Below are 17,376 nucleotides of genomic sequence, written 5' to 3'. Positions count from 1 at the left end.
AATGTCCTCTTGTTAGGGAGGAAGAGCAGCCGAGGACTGGCCGTGAAGGATGCCTGGAACGAGATCAGCATCAAGAGCTTTGCTCTCAGCTGCTCGTGGGTAGGTGCCACGGCTCTGGACATGGATGCTGTTTCCTGCCCATCTGGAGCGGGGCTGGAGCTGGTCCCCTTCCCCAAAACCAGCCCCTCCTTCTGCAGTTGTCCCTCTGCAGTGTTGGTGACAGAGCAGGGATGGGACAAAAATTATCCGAAAAATAATTTATTTTGGTTTTGGGACAGTCTTTAAGCCGTTTCTCCCTGTGTTCTAGGCACCTAAAATATTTTTATTTAGGTTCTGCTTGTGTTGTGTCCTCCAAAGCTTGAGGAGAGCTGGTGCTGGGGGTGCTGCATTATAAAGAACCATCAGCGGATGGAGGAAGAGCTCGAAGCTCTGCTCAACGCATGGGGGCTCTGCTGCCCTGGCTCAGCGGGGCGCTGAGGGGCCGGGACGAGATGGGGGGGGTGTGTGTGTGTGTGTGTGCAGGACTGCAAGGGTCCCACGCAGCTCCGTCCTGCCTGGGAGGTGACAGCTCAGTTTGAGTGAGACGTCAGGATTTCCAGGGTGTGAGACAGGTCCAAATGGTAAAATGATTATGAATGATGTTTTGAGAGAGAGTGGGAGGAGGTGAGGGAGATGCACAAGTGTCGTCGGATCACAGAGTGGTTTGGGTTGGAAGGGACTTTCAAAGATCATCCAGTTCCAGCCCCCCTGTCACAGGCAGGGACACCTCCCACTAGACCCTGTGTCCCCTCGAAACCCGCTCTCCTGTGATTCTATGGAGGGGTGCGGGGGATCGGTGGCTGGGTGGACCCAGATGGGTTGTTGGATCAGGGTTGCTGCCACTGGAGGAACTCCACGTGCTTGGTGTTACCAGCCATTAAGAAACATGTGGGTGGATGATTTCAGGAGGATGGGACTCTGCTGTCAACATTTCATACAGCCAGTTAGCAGAATTTCCAATAGTTATCGATTTTTGGTGACTGTAGCAGTTGCTGGGCTCTAATTGGGCTGGGAAAGACCATTTATCGGTTGACAGCTCCTCTCCCCGTTCCCTACCAGACAGCGCTTGCTTGATGTTTTATCTTGAAATTACGTGATGGAAGGGTTCCTTGAGATGCTAGGGTGGACACTGCCCAAATCGTGGGCACTGTTGGGAGAGGTTTGGCAAGGCCACCGTGCTTGTGGGACAGTGTCCAGGCCTGGCAGGTTTCAGTGCTGGCAGAAGCTCCACCGGTGTGAGAAGGACCTTCTCCGGAGTGGTGACAGGAGAAGAAGGACGGCACAGACTTTGTGTGGTGGGACCAGTCCTCTGCCTAAGGTTGGGTGGCTGCAGAGGTGTTTGTAGGACCGAAGCCTCAATGGTTGCTTTCAACAAAGCAAATGTACAAGGCGGTGGTCACAGTTTTGGTCACCTTCTCGTTGGGTCTAAAGGCTTGCCTTGCTCAAATGGGTGTTAATTGAGAAGAATTCCTCTTGGGATTTGAAGAGTTCCTCTTTATTTCACGTCTAGCAGTTTTTCTCATCGTACCCCGTTTTTGGGTAAGGAGCTGTTTCCCAACTCACGCCAACGGGACAGGCACGGGTGGAAAACCGGACCTGCTTTTGCATGTCTCCAGCTTGCAGAAAAGGTCAGAATGGCTTTGTGGGGCCCTTTCCTCCGGCACCCATCGCTCCTCTCTGGCAGCTGTTTTCGGGTGCGTTTCTCCAGCGATGCCCATGAGTTTGTGCTGTACCATTGTCCTCCCCAGCTGGCTGAAACCTCGTGCTCCTGCCTGCCACGTCCCTCTTTCGAGCGCTGCCTCCTGCCCGTGGGACTTGCGGGGAGGTGTGCGTTAAAAATAAAAGGAGAGAGAACGCGAGGTCAGCTCCGGGTCCGGCTCCACGGATCCGCCTTCTGCCCTCCTGCGGCAGCTGAAATCTGCAGCGCGGCCCCTCAGGACTTGCAGCCGGACCGTGCTCCATCCCCTCTCATTAATAATCCCGTGCTGCTCCTGCTGATGATTTCTCTCTTGGGGGCACAAATGTGAAGTCGACCAAAGTTGCTGTTTGCAGCAAGAGTCGGGTCTTGTCGATCTCCATCTGGGCAACGGAGCTTTTCCAGAGACACCTCCCAGTGCAAAAGTCCCTCCTGAGCCTGGAGACAGATGATTTGCTTATTTCAATGTTGTCTTCCTTTCCTTTTTTAACCTTCTTGGTTGCCTGTCGTGCTTGCAACCAAAAGGGTCACGTAAATAATTCAGGTTTGCTTCTTCCCTCACTCGTTGGGGAGCTGGGGCTGTCATGTGGTGGGTGACAGCTGGCATGTCCGCAGCCAGCACAGCCGCCCGGTCTGCCTGGAGCCAGTGGGGTGGGTAGCGATGCCAAAAAGCTGATTTTCTAGGGACTGGGAGGAGGAAAGCTGCTGAGGAAGGCTGTTCTCCCGTGGCTGCCCTTGGACTACGCCTGTCCGGACTGTAAGGTGCATCTCTGGGGCAGGGAAGCTGCTTCGCCTGCTCCCTCGTGGTGCTGGAGAGCAGGAGGGGGTGAGACAGGAGTGAGTCCTTGCTCCCTGGGGTCTGCCAGGCCTGTCGGCTGGGCATGGCAGAGGATAAAGGAGGTGATGTAGAGTGAGCCCACGGCGTCTGCCTTGCACGCTCGCTCTCTGAGATGTTCTGCTCCCCAGCGGCTGTGGAGTCCCAGGCATCCCTGTGCTGCAGGGGTGCTGTGAGCAGCAGCGAGCACGCACCCGAGTAGGGCGAGCCAAAGAAAAATGAAAATTGGGAAGACCCTTTGATGTGCTTTATGCACAGCAGCACACAAAACCCGGCCTCTGGGGCAGCTCTGGATGGTGTTTTGTGTCCCCACCCTGGGAGGAGACTGGGGTCTGCAGTGGGGGTCTGCGCCTTGCTGGGGAGCGGGGCGATGGGTGGGGGTTTGGAGGACAGGCGGGCTCAGCCCCTGCCAGCACCCACCTTGGAGGGGGACGCTGAGCCCCGGGGTCCCTTGGTGTCTGCTGGGGAGCTCAAGGTCTTGGTGTGGTGGGGGCTTGGTGGTGCCGCTGCAGTCGACCTGAAGGCAGAAATACTCTTTGCCTCCCGAAACCTGGTGCCACGCTGTGGGCGCCGAAGAGTGATGAGACAACGTTCGCAAGCCGCGTCCGTTGGCTGCGTGTTGGATGTCTAAAAGGGCTCGAGCCAAGGGGGCATAGACTAGTTCCCGTTGTTTTAATTGCAAGTGTCTTTGTCTTTGTGCGAGCTGCTCGGAAGCTATACAAATGTTTGTTTTGCTATGTATCTCCCCGTTAACAAGATTTCTCAGGAAATATGCAAAATTATCACTACAGGCAGAACATGTACAGTAAGGCTCATTAAGCTAAGTACTGTGATAAATTGCTACTTCCAGAAAATTATGTGTATTAGAGAAAAGGAGGAGAGTGAGCCCAAGAGGAAGACCTGGGAGTGTGCAGTAACGTCCTGGCTCCAGGCAGCTGGAGGGTGACCTGAGCAAACCCGTGGCAGGGGACGGCTGAATGTCCTTGGACCACAGCATCTGTGAGCTTGTTCTTAGAGGAGATGCATGGGGAGGGGAAGGCGAGTGGAGAAGGATGGCTTGGGAAACAGAAACAGAGCGATGCTGTGTCAGGACCAGATCAGGCATAAAGCCAGTGGTCTTTACTTAGGGAAAAAAATAAGCCTTTACTTAGAAAAAATAAAAAACGAGGCAACTCTGGAAGCACAAGGAGTAAAAGGTTTTACTGAGCTGGAAGGCAGGGGGGGTGTGCCACAGGCTGCCTGCGTCCCTGCCTTCAGCAGCCAGCGTCAGGGTTGGTGTCTGAAATATGGCTCTGCCTTGCCCCCCAAAGGGGGCTCTGAGCTGAGGACGGGCTGTGGCATGTGGTGTGTCATGGGCTCACAGAGCAGTTTGGGTTGGAAGGGACCTTTAAAGATGTCCAACCCCATTGCCGTGGGCAGGGGCATCTTCCATTAGGTCAGGTCCTGACTGGATTGTAAAATTCCAGATCTCCTGCCCAAAATTGTGTTCATTTGTTCTTAGGCCAGTGTTCTCTTTCTGCTGGAGAACGTTCCTTCTCCCTGCTCCTCTGGCGTCTACCGGTACCTGAGCGTTCACTTCCAGGCGCAGGGGAGAAACCTGGGCTGCATAGCATCAAAATCTGCTGCAAGATGGGGATGAGCTTTCTGTTAATAGTGCAGTATTTCAGTTTCTAGTGGATACCTCCAGACCCGGGTTTCTTTTCATGGGAACTAACTAAAAAAGAATTAAAAATAAAATCTTCTGCTCACGTTGTCCTGTGGCTTTTAGAAAGCTCACTGCCAGTCATGGCCACTTCCCGTCATGCAGTACTTCTGCTGTGATGCTGCTGCGGATTTCCTAGTATTAAGTCTTCCTTTTTTATCTGCCATTGCTTTCAGGCCTTCCATCAAGACCTGTCAGACTTCAGGTTTGTGGTGGATGAAATGACTGTTTGTTTTGGTTTTCTAGAAGACATTTGCCGCCTTTGTTGGTGTCTCAGCTGGATGGTGCTGAGGTTCCTCTCTATATGGTCTAGGCAAGAGCGCCAAAGAGATGTCATTCTCATGTTTGAGCATTCATGACTGTTTAAGCAACCTGGTCTAGTGGAAGATGTCCCTGCCCATGGCAGGTGGGGTTGGACTGGAGGGTCTTTGAAGATCCCTTCCAAACCAACACGTTCCCTGCGTGTCTGTAGGTAGCGCAGTCTGATTTGAAGGATAATAGTTTTGCGGACTGCCTTGATTTTCACGTGTGGATCCTCTCCTGGTGACATGGGCCGTGGGAGCTGTGGTGCCGTGTGCGTCACCTCCTCTGCCTGAAGCTTTCCTTCTCTTTTCCCTGACAGCTTCCTGGTACAGACCTCGCAGTCACTGATAGGCATCACCAGAGCTTGGTGTCAATCGTAGAACACTTGGTAGGCACCAAGGCATGGTGGTGAGCCTGGCAGAAACCTCTCTGAGTGCTGACCTTGGTGAATATGTGACGGGGTGGAGAGGAGAGACAAATACCGTGGCTGTGGGGGCTCCTGCTGCCTGTGTGGAGCTCTGCTCTGTACAGAAGCGATAACAAGGATGGTGCTACCATCAGAAGGATGTTAAGAAATTAATTTCAGATTAATTAAGCCTGTCTGCTGGTTTTCACCCAAATTATTCTTTAGCCATGATTGCAAATTTGTAAAGTGTTGACTGTGAAGTATCGATGCCTTTCTAGTAGATCATAGTACTGTTCATCTTCTAGAGCTACAGGAGGAGGTGGGTGAGCTCGGCTCCTTGCCCTCTGTAGGACTGGTGGCACCTCTGTCACCTCTGACATTGGTTCTTTATAGTCAAGTGGAATTTTACCTGCCTGCTTCTAAAACTGAGCTTAAGAGTTGACCACGGTTCTAATAAAAGGGTTGGGCTTCGTGCCAAAGGCTGGTAACGTAATTCTGCAGCAATGAAAGCCAACACCTAAGGACAAAACTCTTGGAAATCTTGTTCTCCCTTGCACTGCTCGTGTTGGAAATTGGAAACACCTACTGACTAATGCAGATGTTGCTGAATTCTAAAGTCATTTGTGTCCTGAAGTTTTGTTCATCAAAAAGTTGTTAGTGGGAAGTATGGGCTGGTTTTGGTGAACATTGGAATTGGACATAGGTGGGGTGAGGCCTGTGTGCTATAAAATACCCGGTTTATTATGCTGCATAGCTGTACTATATATATAGTCTGCAAAAAATGCGAAGTCTGAGACTGTAGGTGGTTTAAACCGTGGCCTCAGGTGATTCAGCTCTCCAGGGTTCTCTCCCAGGAGCAGATCCTCCAGCTGTCCTCATCCTCAGCCTTGACACCACCTCCCCGAAAACCCTCTGGAGAAGGACTTCTGCCTCTGGACTCCTGAGGAAAGACCTGGTTTGGCTGCTGCAAAACACTAAAGCAACCTCTAAGGTGTGAAGGGTCAACGCAGCCTCCCAGGATGAGAGGAGTAGTAGTTTGGTGGGTGCGAGACCTGTGGGTGCTTTGGACCTTGCTCATGAGAAGCTTCAGCAGCAGAGCCATGATGAGCTGCTCTTCTGCTGCTGAGTGTCGCAGAGCTGGGCTGGGATGTTTCCAGGGATCTAGGCATCCATATGCTTTTAATACGTGTCCTGTAGGCTTTTTAAGATGGCTGAGAAAAGATGTTGGTGCGGCTCGCTGCTGGGTTCCTCTGACCTCGTCCTCCTCAGCGACGCATCCAGCTGCATGCTGGAGCTGTGGGGAGCGAGCGGCTGCAGGAGCCCCTGGGTGCCTACAGCAATGCCCTGGGCTTGTGGACTTGGACGTGGGGAACAACGCAACTGGTCTTGGACCCCCGTGTGCTGCTCCGTGTGCAGACGCGGCACCGGCCTGCTGCTGCTCAGAGAGCATCCCCCTGCTGAGCGGCCTTGTGTGGCACGTCCCACGGGGCACTTTGGTTTTGGTACAGAAAGGGCGGTCATTTTGCAAAGAAAGTCAAGCCCCAACGGCTGAAATTTCTCAGCCTGGGCAGATCAGTGCGGAGGTGTCCGGAAAATAAAATAAAAACCCCAAACAAAGAGCTTCAGCCTGGAAGCGAAGCTGGCGAGCAGCGTCCTGCATCTCTTAGGGATGAGGCCCTTTTTTTTTTTTTTTTGCTTAACTTAATGGTCCTTAAAAGCGGGGTAGCAGCTGTTGTGGCTTTTTCCTTCCACTGTGCTTTTGTGAAGCTTGCTGTATCTGTGGTGGGGACGGGAGGCAGCGTGGGGTGTTGGACCCCGCAGCCCCACATAGCAGCTGGAGGCAGGGCTAGGGCTCGCTGCCTGCTGCCAGTTATTGTGCATCCGTGTTTTCTAGGAAAGGGTCAGCTCGTGTGGCTGAGTGCTGCGGGCATGGCTTGGCAGAGGGATGAGCTGGGGGTCACTGTGGTCCCCTGGGATGCAGAGGTGCCCAGCAGTGGCCAAGCCCGTTGCTCCTTTGCCCTGGCGCTGCTCTGCTGTCTGTAGGGGCTCCGCAGATGCATCTGGACGTGGTCAAATTCATCTGCAACGCTAACAGAAGAGGGCAGGAGCTAATGCCTGTGTGTGGCCACTGCTGAGATAACAGAGACCTCGTTACACCCTGCCGCAGCTCGCCCTGCCTGCCGCCTCTTGCTTTTCGGAGGAGAGCAGGCATCGAGTCTTTTCGGTTGGTTTGTGCTCCTCCGCCGTCTTCCAGAAAGCACCTGTGGAGGGAACAGGGCTGGTGTGAACCAGAGGGATGTAATCTGCTTGATAATGAATTTATTAGCAGTGTGCTTATTGTAAAACCCACAGAGCCGGGATGCTCCAGGGCTCTGGACCGTCTTCCCATCCGCTGCTCCGCTTAGCTGGGGAGGATGTTTTGCAGCTCGGCGCTGCCTCCTCTTGGGATTTCGGCCCACTTTTAACCCTGTGAGGCCCCAAAAGATGCTGGAGGAGCTCTGGCAGACCTGCCCTCCCCATTCCGCTCGCTGCGCTCAGCAGCATCGAAGGCACCAGGGAGGCAGCAGCTCCCAGAGCCATCCCCGCTGCAGACACGCTGCCCGCTGCTTCGTCTCCATCAGGCTGGAGAAATTAAAAAACCCTGCACAAAAAGGGTTATCTTCAGCTCCCCTGGCGGGGGGGGGCAAAAGCCCAGAGACCCCAGGTCCGCAGTGCTGCCTGAAAGTGCCCGAGGCAGGAGCGGCTGTAGAGGGAGGTTGATGAAAACCCTCCTGCTCTTGTGCTCCAGACATGCTGGTGGCAGAGCCCTCGCTCCCCGTGTGAGTGACGCAGGCAGCGATCAGCACTGCCGTGCGGTACCAGTACACCCAAAGTGGGTGACACCAGTGACCAACCGAGGCCGTGGGGCAGTGGAGCTGCTTGCTGGCTCGTTGTGTTCATTAACTGGGGCTTGTCGCCTGCTGTAAGCTGGTTTTAGAGCTGGCCTCACCTCAGCCTCTTAGACTTGTAGTGCTTTGCTGTGGCTCCGTTTTCTCTCTCCCCGTAAGGAATCTTGGGGCAGACTTTGGTGCCTGAGGTTGCAACACATCAGGTGCGCCGGGCGGATGCAGAGGTGGATGAGCGGCTGTTTTGGCAGCTGAGAAGCACCGGGAGGATGGCGCACCCGGTGTGCCTGCGTGGCGTTGGGAGTGCATGCTCCTTGCCTGTCGCTGGCAAGCAAGCCCAAGCTTTTGAAGGCTGTGAGTTGTTTGCTGCTTGTGATGAGCAGCACCAGTGGGTGGCTTTGACCTAGCGTGGAGCTTTCTGTGTGCCTTTGAAAACCTGGGATGGTCACAGCTGGGCTGCGTGAAGCCAAAACGTTGTTGGCTGGGTGGACCCTTTAGGTTTCCTTGGGAAAGGTCTTTTGGGTTTATTTCTACTTTGGCAGAAGTGTATGGGAAGGCACTTCAAGCTTGGGCTGAGAGTGCCTGTGAGGGCTGGCAGCGTGCCTGGACCAAGCCCCGGGATGGAGGGAGATGCTGGGAGCAGATGATCTTTCAGTGCCCTGCATCCCAGGGAGCTGTGCCTGCCCGGTGGTATCTCCTTAAGTCCTGGTTAGCCCTGCAGCTCATGCTGCTGCTGCTTCCCTCGTTGCGGGGGTGTGGGATCGTGGGCGGTGGGGCCAGGCGATCAGCCTGACGCCGTGTGTCGGAGGTGGCGTGGCACGGAGGGTATTTCCAGTGACGTGGGTTGGACAGATGGTGCCCTTCTCCGGCCCGGAGTGCGCTCCATCCTTGTAATTTCCTCTTCACAGGGCTCCTGGCTGGGCTTTTGTGCCGCTCTCCCCGCACGCAGCAGGGCAGCGCCGTGTTCAGTGCCTGCCCTAAATAACCGTTGTCCTGCCTGTGCGTCGGTGCTCTGCTGCACCCGGGGGGGCGAGCTGCCTTGAAAACAGAAGTGCTTCCAATAAGGCTGCTTGTGGTTTTGGCAGAAACCCTCTCCCTGGGAGGTGGGTTGCCTTCCACTGGGATTTTTGGGTCTAACAAATGCCAGGGTCCAGGGGGCAGCAGGGATGGGACCAAGCAGCGACGTAGCATCTTGCATGCAATGAGCCAGGATCGTTTCAGAGGTGGAAAGGATGGGCAGGAGGTGACAAGGAGTTGGACGTCTTTGCTGGTGGCATGCTGACCTGCTGCCTTTCCTCTGCTGCCAGTACTCTCTGGCACGTATGGTCACGGTAAAAGCCTGCATTTAACGACGGGGAATGCTTTCCTTGGAGGCTTCAGAAAGGGGCTAAAAATTCCTGCAAATTAAGATCCTGCCAGAATGAAGGCAAGATAAGCTGGATAGGCTTGGGGGAAGTTGTGATGGAGGTGCATTTTCCTGTGCAGGGCTGTGGAGGCTCACTGGTGTTTCCCATCCGGCTTGCCCTGGGAGGGAGCTTTCGTAGGATCACAGAGTGGTTTGGGTTGGAAAGGTCCTTCAAAGATCACCCAGTCCAGCCCCCCTGCCATGGACAGGGACACCTCCCACCAGACCAGGTTGCTCCAAGCCCTGCCCAGCCTGGCCTTGAACACTTCCAGGGATGGGGCATCCCCAGCTTCTCTGGGCAACCTCTGCTAGTGTGTCGCCATCCTCATGGTACAACATTTCTTCTTCGTGTCCAACCTGACCCCACCCTCATTCAGTTTAAAACTGTTGTCTTGTGCTGGGGACCCCAGAGCTTGATGCGGTGCTCCAGGGGGCTCTCGGGAGAGTGGAGCATCCCCTCTCTCGACCTGCCGCTGCTGATGTGGCCCAGGAGATGCTTTTGGCTTTCTGGGCTGCAAGCCATCATTGCTAGCTGATGTCCCTTTTGTCACCCACCAGTATCCTCCAGTCCTTCTCTGTAGGGCTGCTCTCCATCCATCCATCCATCCATCCATCCATCCCCCAGTCTATGCTGGTACTGGGGATTGCTGTGACCAAGGTGCAGGACCTTGCACTTGGCCTGTTTGAACTTCAGGAGGTTCTCATGGCCCCACTCCTCCAAGCCTGTCCAGCCTGGGCTGCTGGGCTGGCCCTCACCCCCTGCACAACCCCTCTGGGCGCGATGGCGTGCTGGGCTGTGTGCCCTGAGGTGCAGGCATGAGCCAGTCTGTCCGTGGTGGGTGCAGGGGATGGGTTGGGTGGTGGACTGCTGCCTGAGGAAAAGCTTCATGGCACAGAGCTGGAAGGAGCACAGGAGAGGAGTGGTACAGCGGGTGCAGGAGGTCAACTGGAACAACAGCCCCATTTCCTCTTAAGAAATCTCCCCAAAATGCAACCCACCATCCAGCAGCCTGACAGTTGCACTGAGCTAATGAAGAAGACGACACCCCGCAGCTGGAATCCCACGTGTGGAGACTGGTGGCAGTGGGGGCTGTTGGAGATGTCCTCGTTGCTGACACGGAGAGGCTGGGCAGGGCGGTGGGCAGGAGGATGGCGTGATTTGGGGGTGCGTGTGTCCAGGGTGGCGTTTGCGTTGGCGGCTGCATCTTCCGTCCCCCGCAACGTGTTTCCCCAGGATCTGTTGGCATTACTCATTTCTGAGATCCTCGGTGGGGGCGTAGGTGGGAGTTTGTGACCGCTCCTGCTGTTTGGGATAATGCCAGCACAAGGCAGGCAGAATCTGTGCCCGTTTGCATGTGCTGGCAAAGCGTCTTTCAGTCCGTGCAGGAGTTGAGGGTGTGGTAACTGCCCGTCTGATGGGCTCTGGGTACCATCCATCTTACTTGAAGGCAGTTGATGGTTAAAATCAAGCACGGCACAAACCAAGCGGGATTTCTAGTGGTGTGTAAACTGAAATGCAAACATGGATGGTAGCTACATCCACGGAGCGAGCATCCATCCGTGCAGACATCCTTCCTAGCTTTAGGAGATGATGCTTTTTAACCTCCTCGGTGGTGAGGCCTCCTGCTCACATGCGCCTGCGGTGCTCTGGGAGTGCTGGAGTGGGTGTAGACGTTGCTCTGGGTCCGTTTGTAGACCCTAAACGGACCTTTGCTTACAGCCAGCGGCGGCTGTGCCGGTGCAGCAAGGGTCGCTCACAGGCTGAACGAATGATCACAGTCAGCAGCGGAGCTGGGACTTGAGGGCACCAGCCCTTATTTTGCTAAGACGGGTTTGAGCGAGGCAGGAGCAGTGGTGGCAGGGGACAGGGGGAAGGAGAGGGCACAGCTACCTCCAGCTTGGCTGCCTGGTGGCGTGAGGGTGCAGGAGGGGGGTAACAGAGGCCACAGCCAAATCCTGCCCCTGGCTCCGGGGCTGTGTGGGTGGTGTTGGACGTGGCTGGGCATCCAGCTCTGCGCTGAGCCTGAGTCGTGCTCTGGCTCTCGGTGCTGGGCTGGGACCCCTGGCGGGGAGCGGGAGAGGCTGGTGTGGACCTGGTGCAAGGGGAAACTGCCAAATTTTGAAAGCAAAAAGCTTCAGGGAAGACGCTGGGTCCTGCCTGATGCAAAGGGCGCTGCCTTCTGCGGGGAGCATGCAGAGCTCTCTGCCAGTCCAGGCAGGTGCAGGCAGGAGGCCACCGACCCCACTCCCCGTCCGTACTCCCAGCGTGACAGCTTATTTTTAGCAACGGAGGGAAGAGATCCAAGCCGCAGCGAGAGAAAGCTCTAGGTGCTCATCCTCAGCTCGATCTCACCCAGCTCCGACCCGTTCCCTGCTGGCAGCTTCTGCCGTGCCCCAGCCTCGCTGTGCAGGCAGCTCCTGCCTACTGAGCCCTGGCGTGGGGGCCCAGTTGTGGCCAAAATGGACAAATTCTGAATTCCTGGCTTCAGGGAATGATTCTTCTTTGTGTTTTTCCTTGTCAGGGTGAGATTTTCACTTGTATCGCAGGAGCTCTCCAGTCTTGAGGTCTTTGGGTAAACACTTCACGAAGCGGTTACCAAAGCAAAGGGTTCCGCGAGAGATGGCAAGGCTGAAAGCTGAGGTCCCCTCTGGTTGGCTCCACCCAGATCAGTCACCCTAGGTTGAAAAGACAATTTTAGGAGGAAGGATAGGTATTTGATCTGACTTATTTCAAGGTAAGAGCCGTCTATCTGGAGACCGAGTTAGCTAGCTCTCTGCAAAGTGCGAAGGGGCCGCGGGGTGACGTGTAGCCATCTGCGAAATTTGGGACAATTATGAGATAAGCAGAGAGAGTCCTTTCTCTTAAATCTTCTCCATTCCACTGGCTTCTTCTCTCGTGAAGGTGGAGTAAGAAGAAACTTTTCCACCCCATTAATTTTCCATTTCCCTCTGTCATGTATCTGCTGTGGCTAATAATCTTTTAAATGTCTCCTTATACAGCAGACTGTAATTTTTCTTTCCCCTGTGAGCTCAGGTCCTCTGTCTCACTGGGACAGGAGGTGTTTTCATCTCTGGTGACAATGACACGCACGATTCTGCAGGCAGGGACAGCCCCTCATTTGCCTGCTGTGGCTTTACTAGTTCTGTTGTATTTTCTGTTCTCACCCACCTTTCCTGCACTCCTCAGCACCCCTCGCGTTTTCCCATCGCAGCTGTTTGCAGAGTTGTTGTGCTCACACGTAGCTGGGGATAGCTCATAAAGTTCCCCCCTCCAGCTCTCTGGAAACACATAGGTGTCATTGTCAGTAGTCTTGTTCTGTCCTTGCCACGGGAGACCACGCGGTGTGGCAGCTGGCCGCGGTGGTGTTTTGCGTCGTGCCTTTATTGCTGGAGCTGGCTGTCCTCTGCTCTTTTGGTGTCCGTGGTGCTGTGGTGTGGCAGCGCCGGGGGCATCCCACACTCTGGCTGGTGTTTGCCCCATCTCCTGGGTGCAAGCGAGCAAAGGAGAAAGGGAAAATGCCCCTGAGGAGCTCCTGAAACGGAGCCACAGACTTTGCAGGAAGCGCTTGTTGATGCCTCTCTCCGTGTCGTTGCAGGCAAAGGACAGTGATGATGATGATGAAGTCACCGTCAGTGTGGACCGGGACCGCTTCATGGATGAGTTCTTTGAGCAGGTGAGAAGTTTGTTTCTCCAGTGCAGCTTTAAAGCCAGTTGAGACCTTTCTGTTAGCGCTGGAGCAGGCTGCGGGGCTGTGGCCCAGGCGAGGAGCACCGGTCGAGGTGGGGCTGTGGGTCCTGCCCTGGCTGATGCTGCTCAGCTCACGCTCGGGGTCCTGGAGGGTTACGCTCAGAGCGCTGATTAGCAGGAACCAGGCTTCCACGCAGACCTGGGTCTGTCATGGGCTTACCTGGCCCTATGGTTGCTTTGCTGTGCCACCTCCTCCTCCAGAAACCAGTGGGGCAACTGGGCCAGGTGACCGGTTGGTGAGCGCGGGTGAGCCTTGCAGCCTGCCTGCCTCCAGCCTGCCACTAAAGCAGACCGGCTCTCCAACCTCTCCTGAAAGCACCTCTGCAGAGTAGCAGTTTCTGCATGGGATCGATTTAATTTTGTGCCTCCCGTTACCAAACAAGAGGTTGTCTTCTGGCATGTGGGTGGCTGTAAGATCTGCATGCGGATTTTTAGCACACCCTTAGCATGGCATGTGTGTAGGGGGTGTTAAAATGTATCTGTGCAGGCAATGGAGTGGGGAATGAAAAAAAATCTGATGTGCAGATGGAGGAAGATGAGCGAAGTGGTGGTGTGAGTCGAAGGAGAAGACAGAGCTAGGGGGTGGGCAGCCAGGCAGGCAGAGGGCACAAGTAGAGGTTCCCCCTCTTGGCGCTGCTGGCATGTCTCCTTGTAGTACAGAAGTGCGGGGAAGGCGTCAGCGTGGATTTGCTGGTAAATGTGGCCTCCCTGGTCTGTGGGGTGAGGGTTAAACTGGGCTTCTCAGCCCCTGGAGTGAAGAGCCATGGAGGTCTGAACCGGGACTGAGCCTGTCTTGGGCAACCTCAGCCGTGTTCTCCACACTGGAGGTGTGGAGTCTGGGAATCCATAGATCTGATGCTTACTTAAATAAACCCCAAATGTTTCTCAGTGCATCACAAAGGATACGGGACATAGAGTCTATATGACATTGCTGTGACTGCAAAGCTGGCTGCTGGGATGTGGAAGGTCTGATTTCACAGTGATCCTACAGTTTGAGGATCCAGCTTGAAAATATTTGTCCAGGAGGACGTTTGCTGTGGTTCATACGTCTCATGGTTGCTTTGGGGTAGGGTTGTTTAATCCTTCTCTTTTCCAAAAGTCCAGGACTCTCACAGGAGCCCTGCTTTGTTGTCCATCTCCACAGGTGGAAGAAATTCGAGGGTTCATCGATAAAATTTCGGAGAACGTGGAGGAAGTGAAGAGGAAGCACAGTGCCATTCTTGCTTCACCCAACCCCGATGAGAGTAAGTGAGCTGTGGTCTCCTTGCATCCCTGCTGGCATGTCCCGGGCTGGGCTGGGCTACTTATGGGGTGGACAGAGTCAGGCAGAAGTCCTCTTGTCTTCAAGTGGCCGTGGCTGGAAAGCCACAGGCTGCCAAGGTGGCTGATGGCTGGGGTGAGGGAGGGCTGGGACCTGTGTGGGAAGGAGGTGGAAGGACGACTGATGGCTTTCTGACCTTGAGAGGTGGTGAGGGTCCAGCGAGGCTGCTGGAGGGGAATTCCTGAAGCGTGGGGCAACGCAGAGGCTGAAAAGAGCAAAGGGCTGGTTTTGTGCTGGTTGGCCGTTGCCTTGCACTGGGCTGCCTGGGGAGGGTTATGGGGATGAGGCAGCACTTGCAGAACAGGCTGAGTGTTGCCTGCTTGGCCCAGAAATGGTACAGCTCTTCTCTGAGCCTGCTGTGTGCGCTTGCGACCCTGCCCTCTCTGTCCTGAAGGGCATTTTGTGGCTGGCTGTCCAAAGAGTCTGTGCCTTCCAGACCTTACTGGTGTATCGCTGTTTTTTCACCAGTGTTGTATTCCTGAGAAGAAGTTTGTTGCCAGGAACAGAAGTTAAGGATCACAGCACCCAAGGGGTGGCAACATTTGGGAGTCTGGAGGATCTGGCAGAGTTAGAGCTGTGGGCGATGGGTTCCCCTGTCCCCAGATACGAGCAGCACATTTCCTTAGGGGAGCTGGAGGAGCCCACACTGGCAGAGCAGCTGGGGCTGGTGGGGTCAGCTGGGCTTCCTTAGTGCAGGGGCTTTCCAGCTTTGCTGTCTGCAGACCCCTCGTCGGGGAGCAGGTGGGACCGAGGTGCTGGGCAGTGCGAAGGGGTGAGCACAGCTGAGCGGAGCTGCTTATCGGTGGGGCTGGACCGGGAATCAGGGGCTGGATCCTGGATAGGCTTACGCGCTGAGGGACATCATTTGAGTGTCTCTGCTGCCTCAAGCCTGTCCTTCGGTCTTGCCGTGAGCCCATGTGAACTCTCCTTCACCCACCTCCCTCGTGGTGCTGGATGGTCGCAGGGCTGATGGTTGCTGCAGGGCCGACCACGCGGGACGGCTCCGAGCTGCTGGCAGCCCTTGTCATCGCAAAGGTGTGGCTTCCCTGGGCCCGTGGGTGACGGCTGAATGCTGCTCGTGCCCTCCAGGCTGCGGGGGCCCTGGCGCAAACGTGCGACTAGGGGCTGGAAAGCTGAGACCAGGTCTCTGTCTTGCCCTCTGCCCTCCTCCCATCCACTTCTCTTCGTTTGCCCAGTGTAATTCCACGTCTGCGCGTATCCAACTGGGAATTGTTTCTAGAGGTCCCAGGAGGTTGTCTGTACACACGTTTTCTTGTGTCCAGCCCTATGTCGAATCAATAGATACTGCTAATTGCTTGGAAGAACCTGGCCCTTCCAACTGAGGAAGGCTCACGCTCCCCTTTCCTGGCAGCTGCTCCTCAGCTAAAATTTGCTTGTCCAGGCCTGGAAGCGAGGGATTTTCTCAAGGGAGTTCACGTGTCTCAGACTGTTGCTCAAACATCCTCCAGGCTCTTTTGGTCTGCGCTTGCACTGTAAGATTTTGCAGTGTTTCTGTTTGGGTGTTTTCAGGGAAGAGCTGTCATTGCTTTACTCCTGGCTGCTGGGCTCATACAGCATGCGTTGGCACCGTGTCTGCTTGAGGCTGTGCCAGAGCTCGGGCTGCAAAGGGCAGTCATGGCCTAAAAGCATAATAATCTATTTAAAAGTCTGAGATCTGCAGCGAACAAGATACGGTGACATTGATGTGGCTTCCTGAAGCATCCAGGACGTTGGGAGTGCTTCTGATTTTGTTTTACAGTGCTGCCTTGCCTTGGTATTGTAGAAAATTAAAAAACTGTTTGGGCAGCAGCAGAAGAGCCCACACCTTGTTTAGAAATTCGTGTTTTGTAATACTGTGCTGCCTCCAGGAGGTGCGGTGGGGCTGATTAGGTGCCTGGTGGTAGATACGCTCAGAGGATCACAGAGTGGTTTGGGTTGGAAGGGACCTTAAAGCTCCTCTTGTTCCAACCCCCCTGCCCTGGGCAGGGACACCTCCCACCAGACCAAGTTGCCCCAAGCCCCATCCAGCCTGGCCTTGAGCACTGCCAGGGAGGGGGCAGCCACAGCTGCTCTGGGCAACCTCTGCCAGTGTCTCACCACCCTCATGGTACAACATGGCTTTCTTATGGCCAGCCTGACCCCACCCTGGTTCGGTCTAAAACCGCTGCCCCTTCTCCTGTTGCTGCAGGCCCTGCTCAAAAGTCTCTCTCCCTCTTTCCCTCAAGCCCCCTTTTAAGCACTGAGCAGCCGCAGCAAGGTCTCCCTGGAGCCGTCTCTTCTCCACGCTCCACAACCCCAACTCTCTCAGCCTTTCTCCATGGCAGAGCTGTCCCAGCCCTCGGACCATTTTGGTGGCCTCCTCTGGACCGTGTCTGTCTTGTGCTGGGGACCCCAGAGCTGGATGCAGTGCTCCACGGGGGGTCTGAGGAGAGCAGAGCAGAGGGGGAGCATCCCCTCCCTCGACCTGCTGGCCACGCTGCTGGTGATGCAGCCCAGGAGACGCTTGGCTTTCTGGGCTGCAATTGCACATTGCCAGCTCACGTTCCATTTGTCACCCACCAGTATCCCCCAGTCCTCCTCTGCAGGGCTGCTCTCCATCCGTCATCCATCCATCCATCCCCCAGCCTGTGCTGGTACTGGAGATTGCCCTGACCGAGGTGCAGGACCTTGCACTCGACCTGGTTGAACTTTGTGAGGTTCACATGGACCCACTCCTCACAGATGTCTCACCACAAATCTGCAAGAGCTGCTCCACTACAACTGACCCTTCCTAGCTGGGTGGATGCTGGGTGTTGTCTCAGACCAGTCTCCAGTTCTCCCAGGCTGCTGTGTGCTGGGGCTGCTGGTGGTGTGGTGTCAACTGAGCCATGTTCCCAGGGCAGCACCCATGTGCCAGCATCGCCCTGTGTTGCTGGTGTTGACGTGCTCGGTGTCCTCAGGACAGGAGACAAACTTGGACGTAGTTGCAGGGGTCTGAGTAGATGATCTAGGGTGGCATTAAACTCACATGGCCTTGTAAGGGCAGGCCATGTGCTG

The 17,376-nt window shown here is 55.3% G+C and overlaps 1 protein-coding gene across 1 annotated transcript in view; it reads left to right on the top strand.

The window, feature by feature from the left end:
* The window catches only part of STX1A (syntaxin 1A), a 79,169-nt gene that overhangs the window by 3,692 nt on the left and 58,101 nt on the right, over positions 1 to 17,376 (top strand). Inside the window, exons 3-8 of the mRNA XM_086475111.1 lie at positions 17 to 99; positions 6,251 to 6,308; positions 8,029 to 8,220; positions 10,967 to 11,049; positions 12,868 to 12,945; positions 14,164 to 14,263. Coding sequence (XP_086331237.1) covers positions 17 to 99; positions 6,251 to 6,308; positions 8,029 to 8,220; positions 10,967 to 11,049; positions 12,868 to 12,945; positions 14,164 to 14,263 — 594 coding nt within the window. The remainder of the gene's footprint in view (positions 1 to 16; positions 100 to 6,250; positions 6,309 to 8,028; positions 8,221 to 10,966; positions 11,050 to 12,867; positions 12,946 to 14,163; positions 14,264 to 17,376) is intronic.

Source organism: Leptosomus discolor, chromosome 18 (assembly GCF_034619465.1).
Source record: "Leptosomus discolor isolate bLepDis1 chromosome 18, bLepDis1.hap2, whole genome shotgun sequence".
Lineage (NCBI taxonomy): Eukaryota > Metazoa > Chordata > Aves > Leptosomiformes > Leptosomidae > Leptosomus > Leptosomus discolor.
Note: the sequence above shows the minus strand (reverse complement) of the source record. Positions and strands in the feature narration are given on the sequence as shown.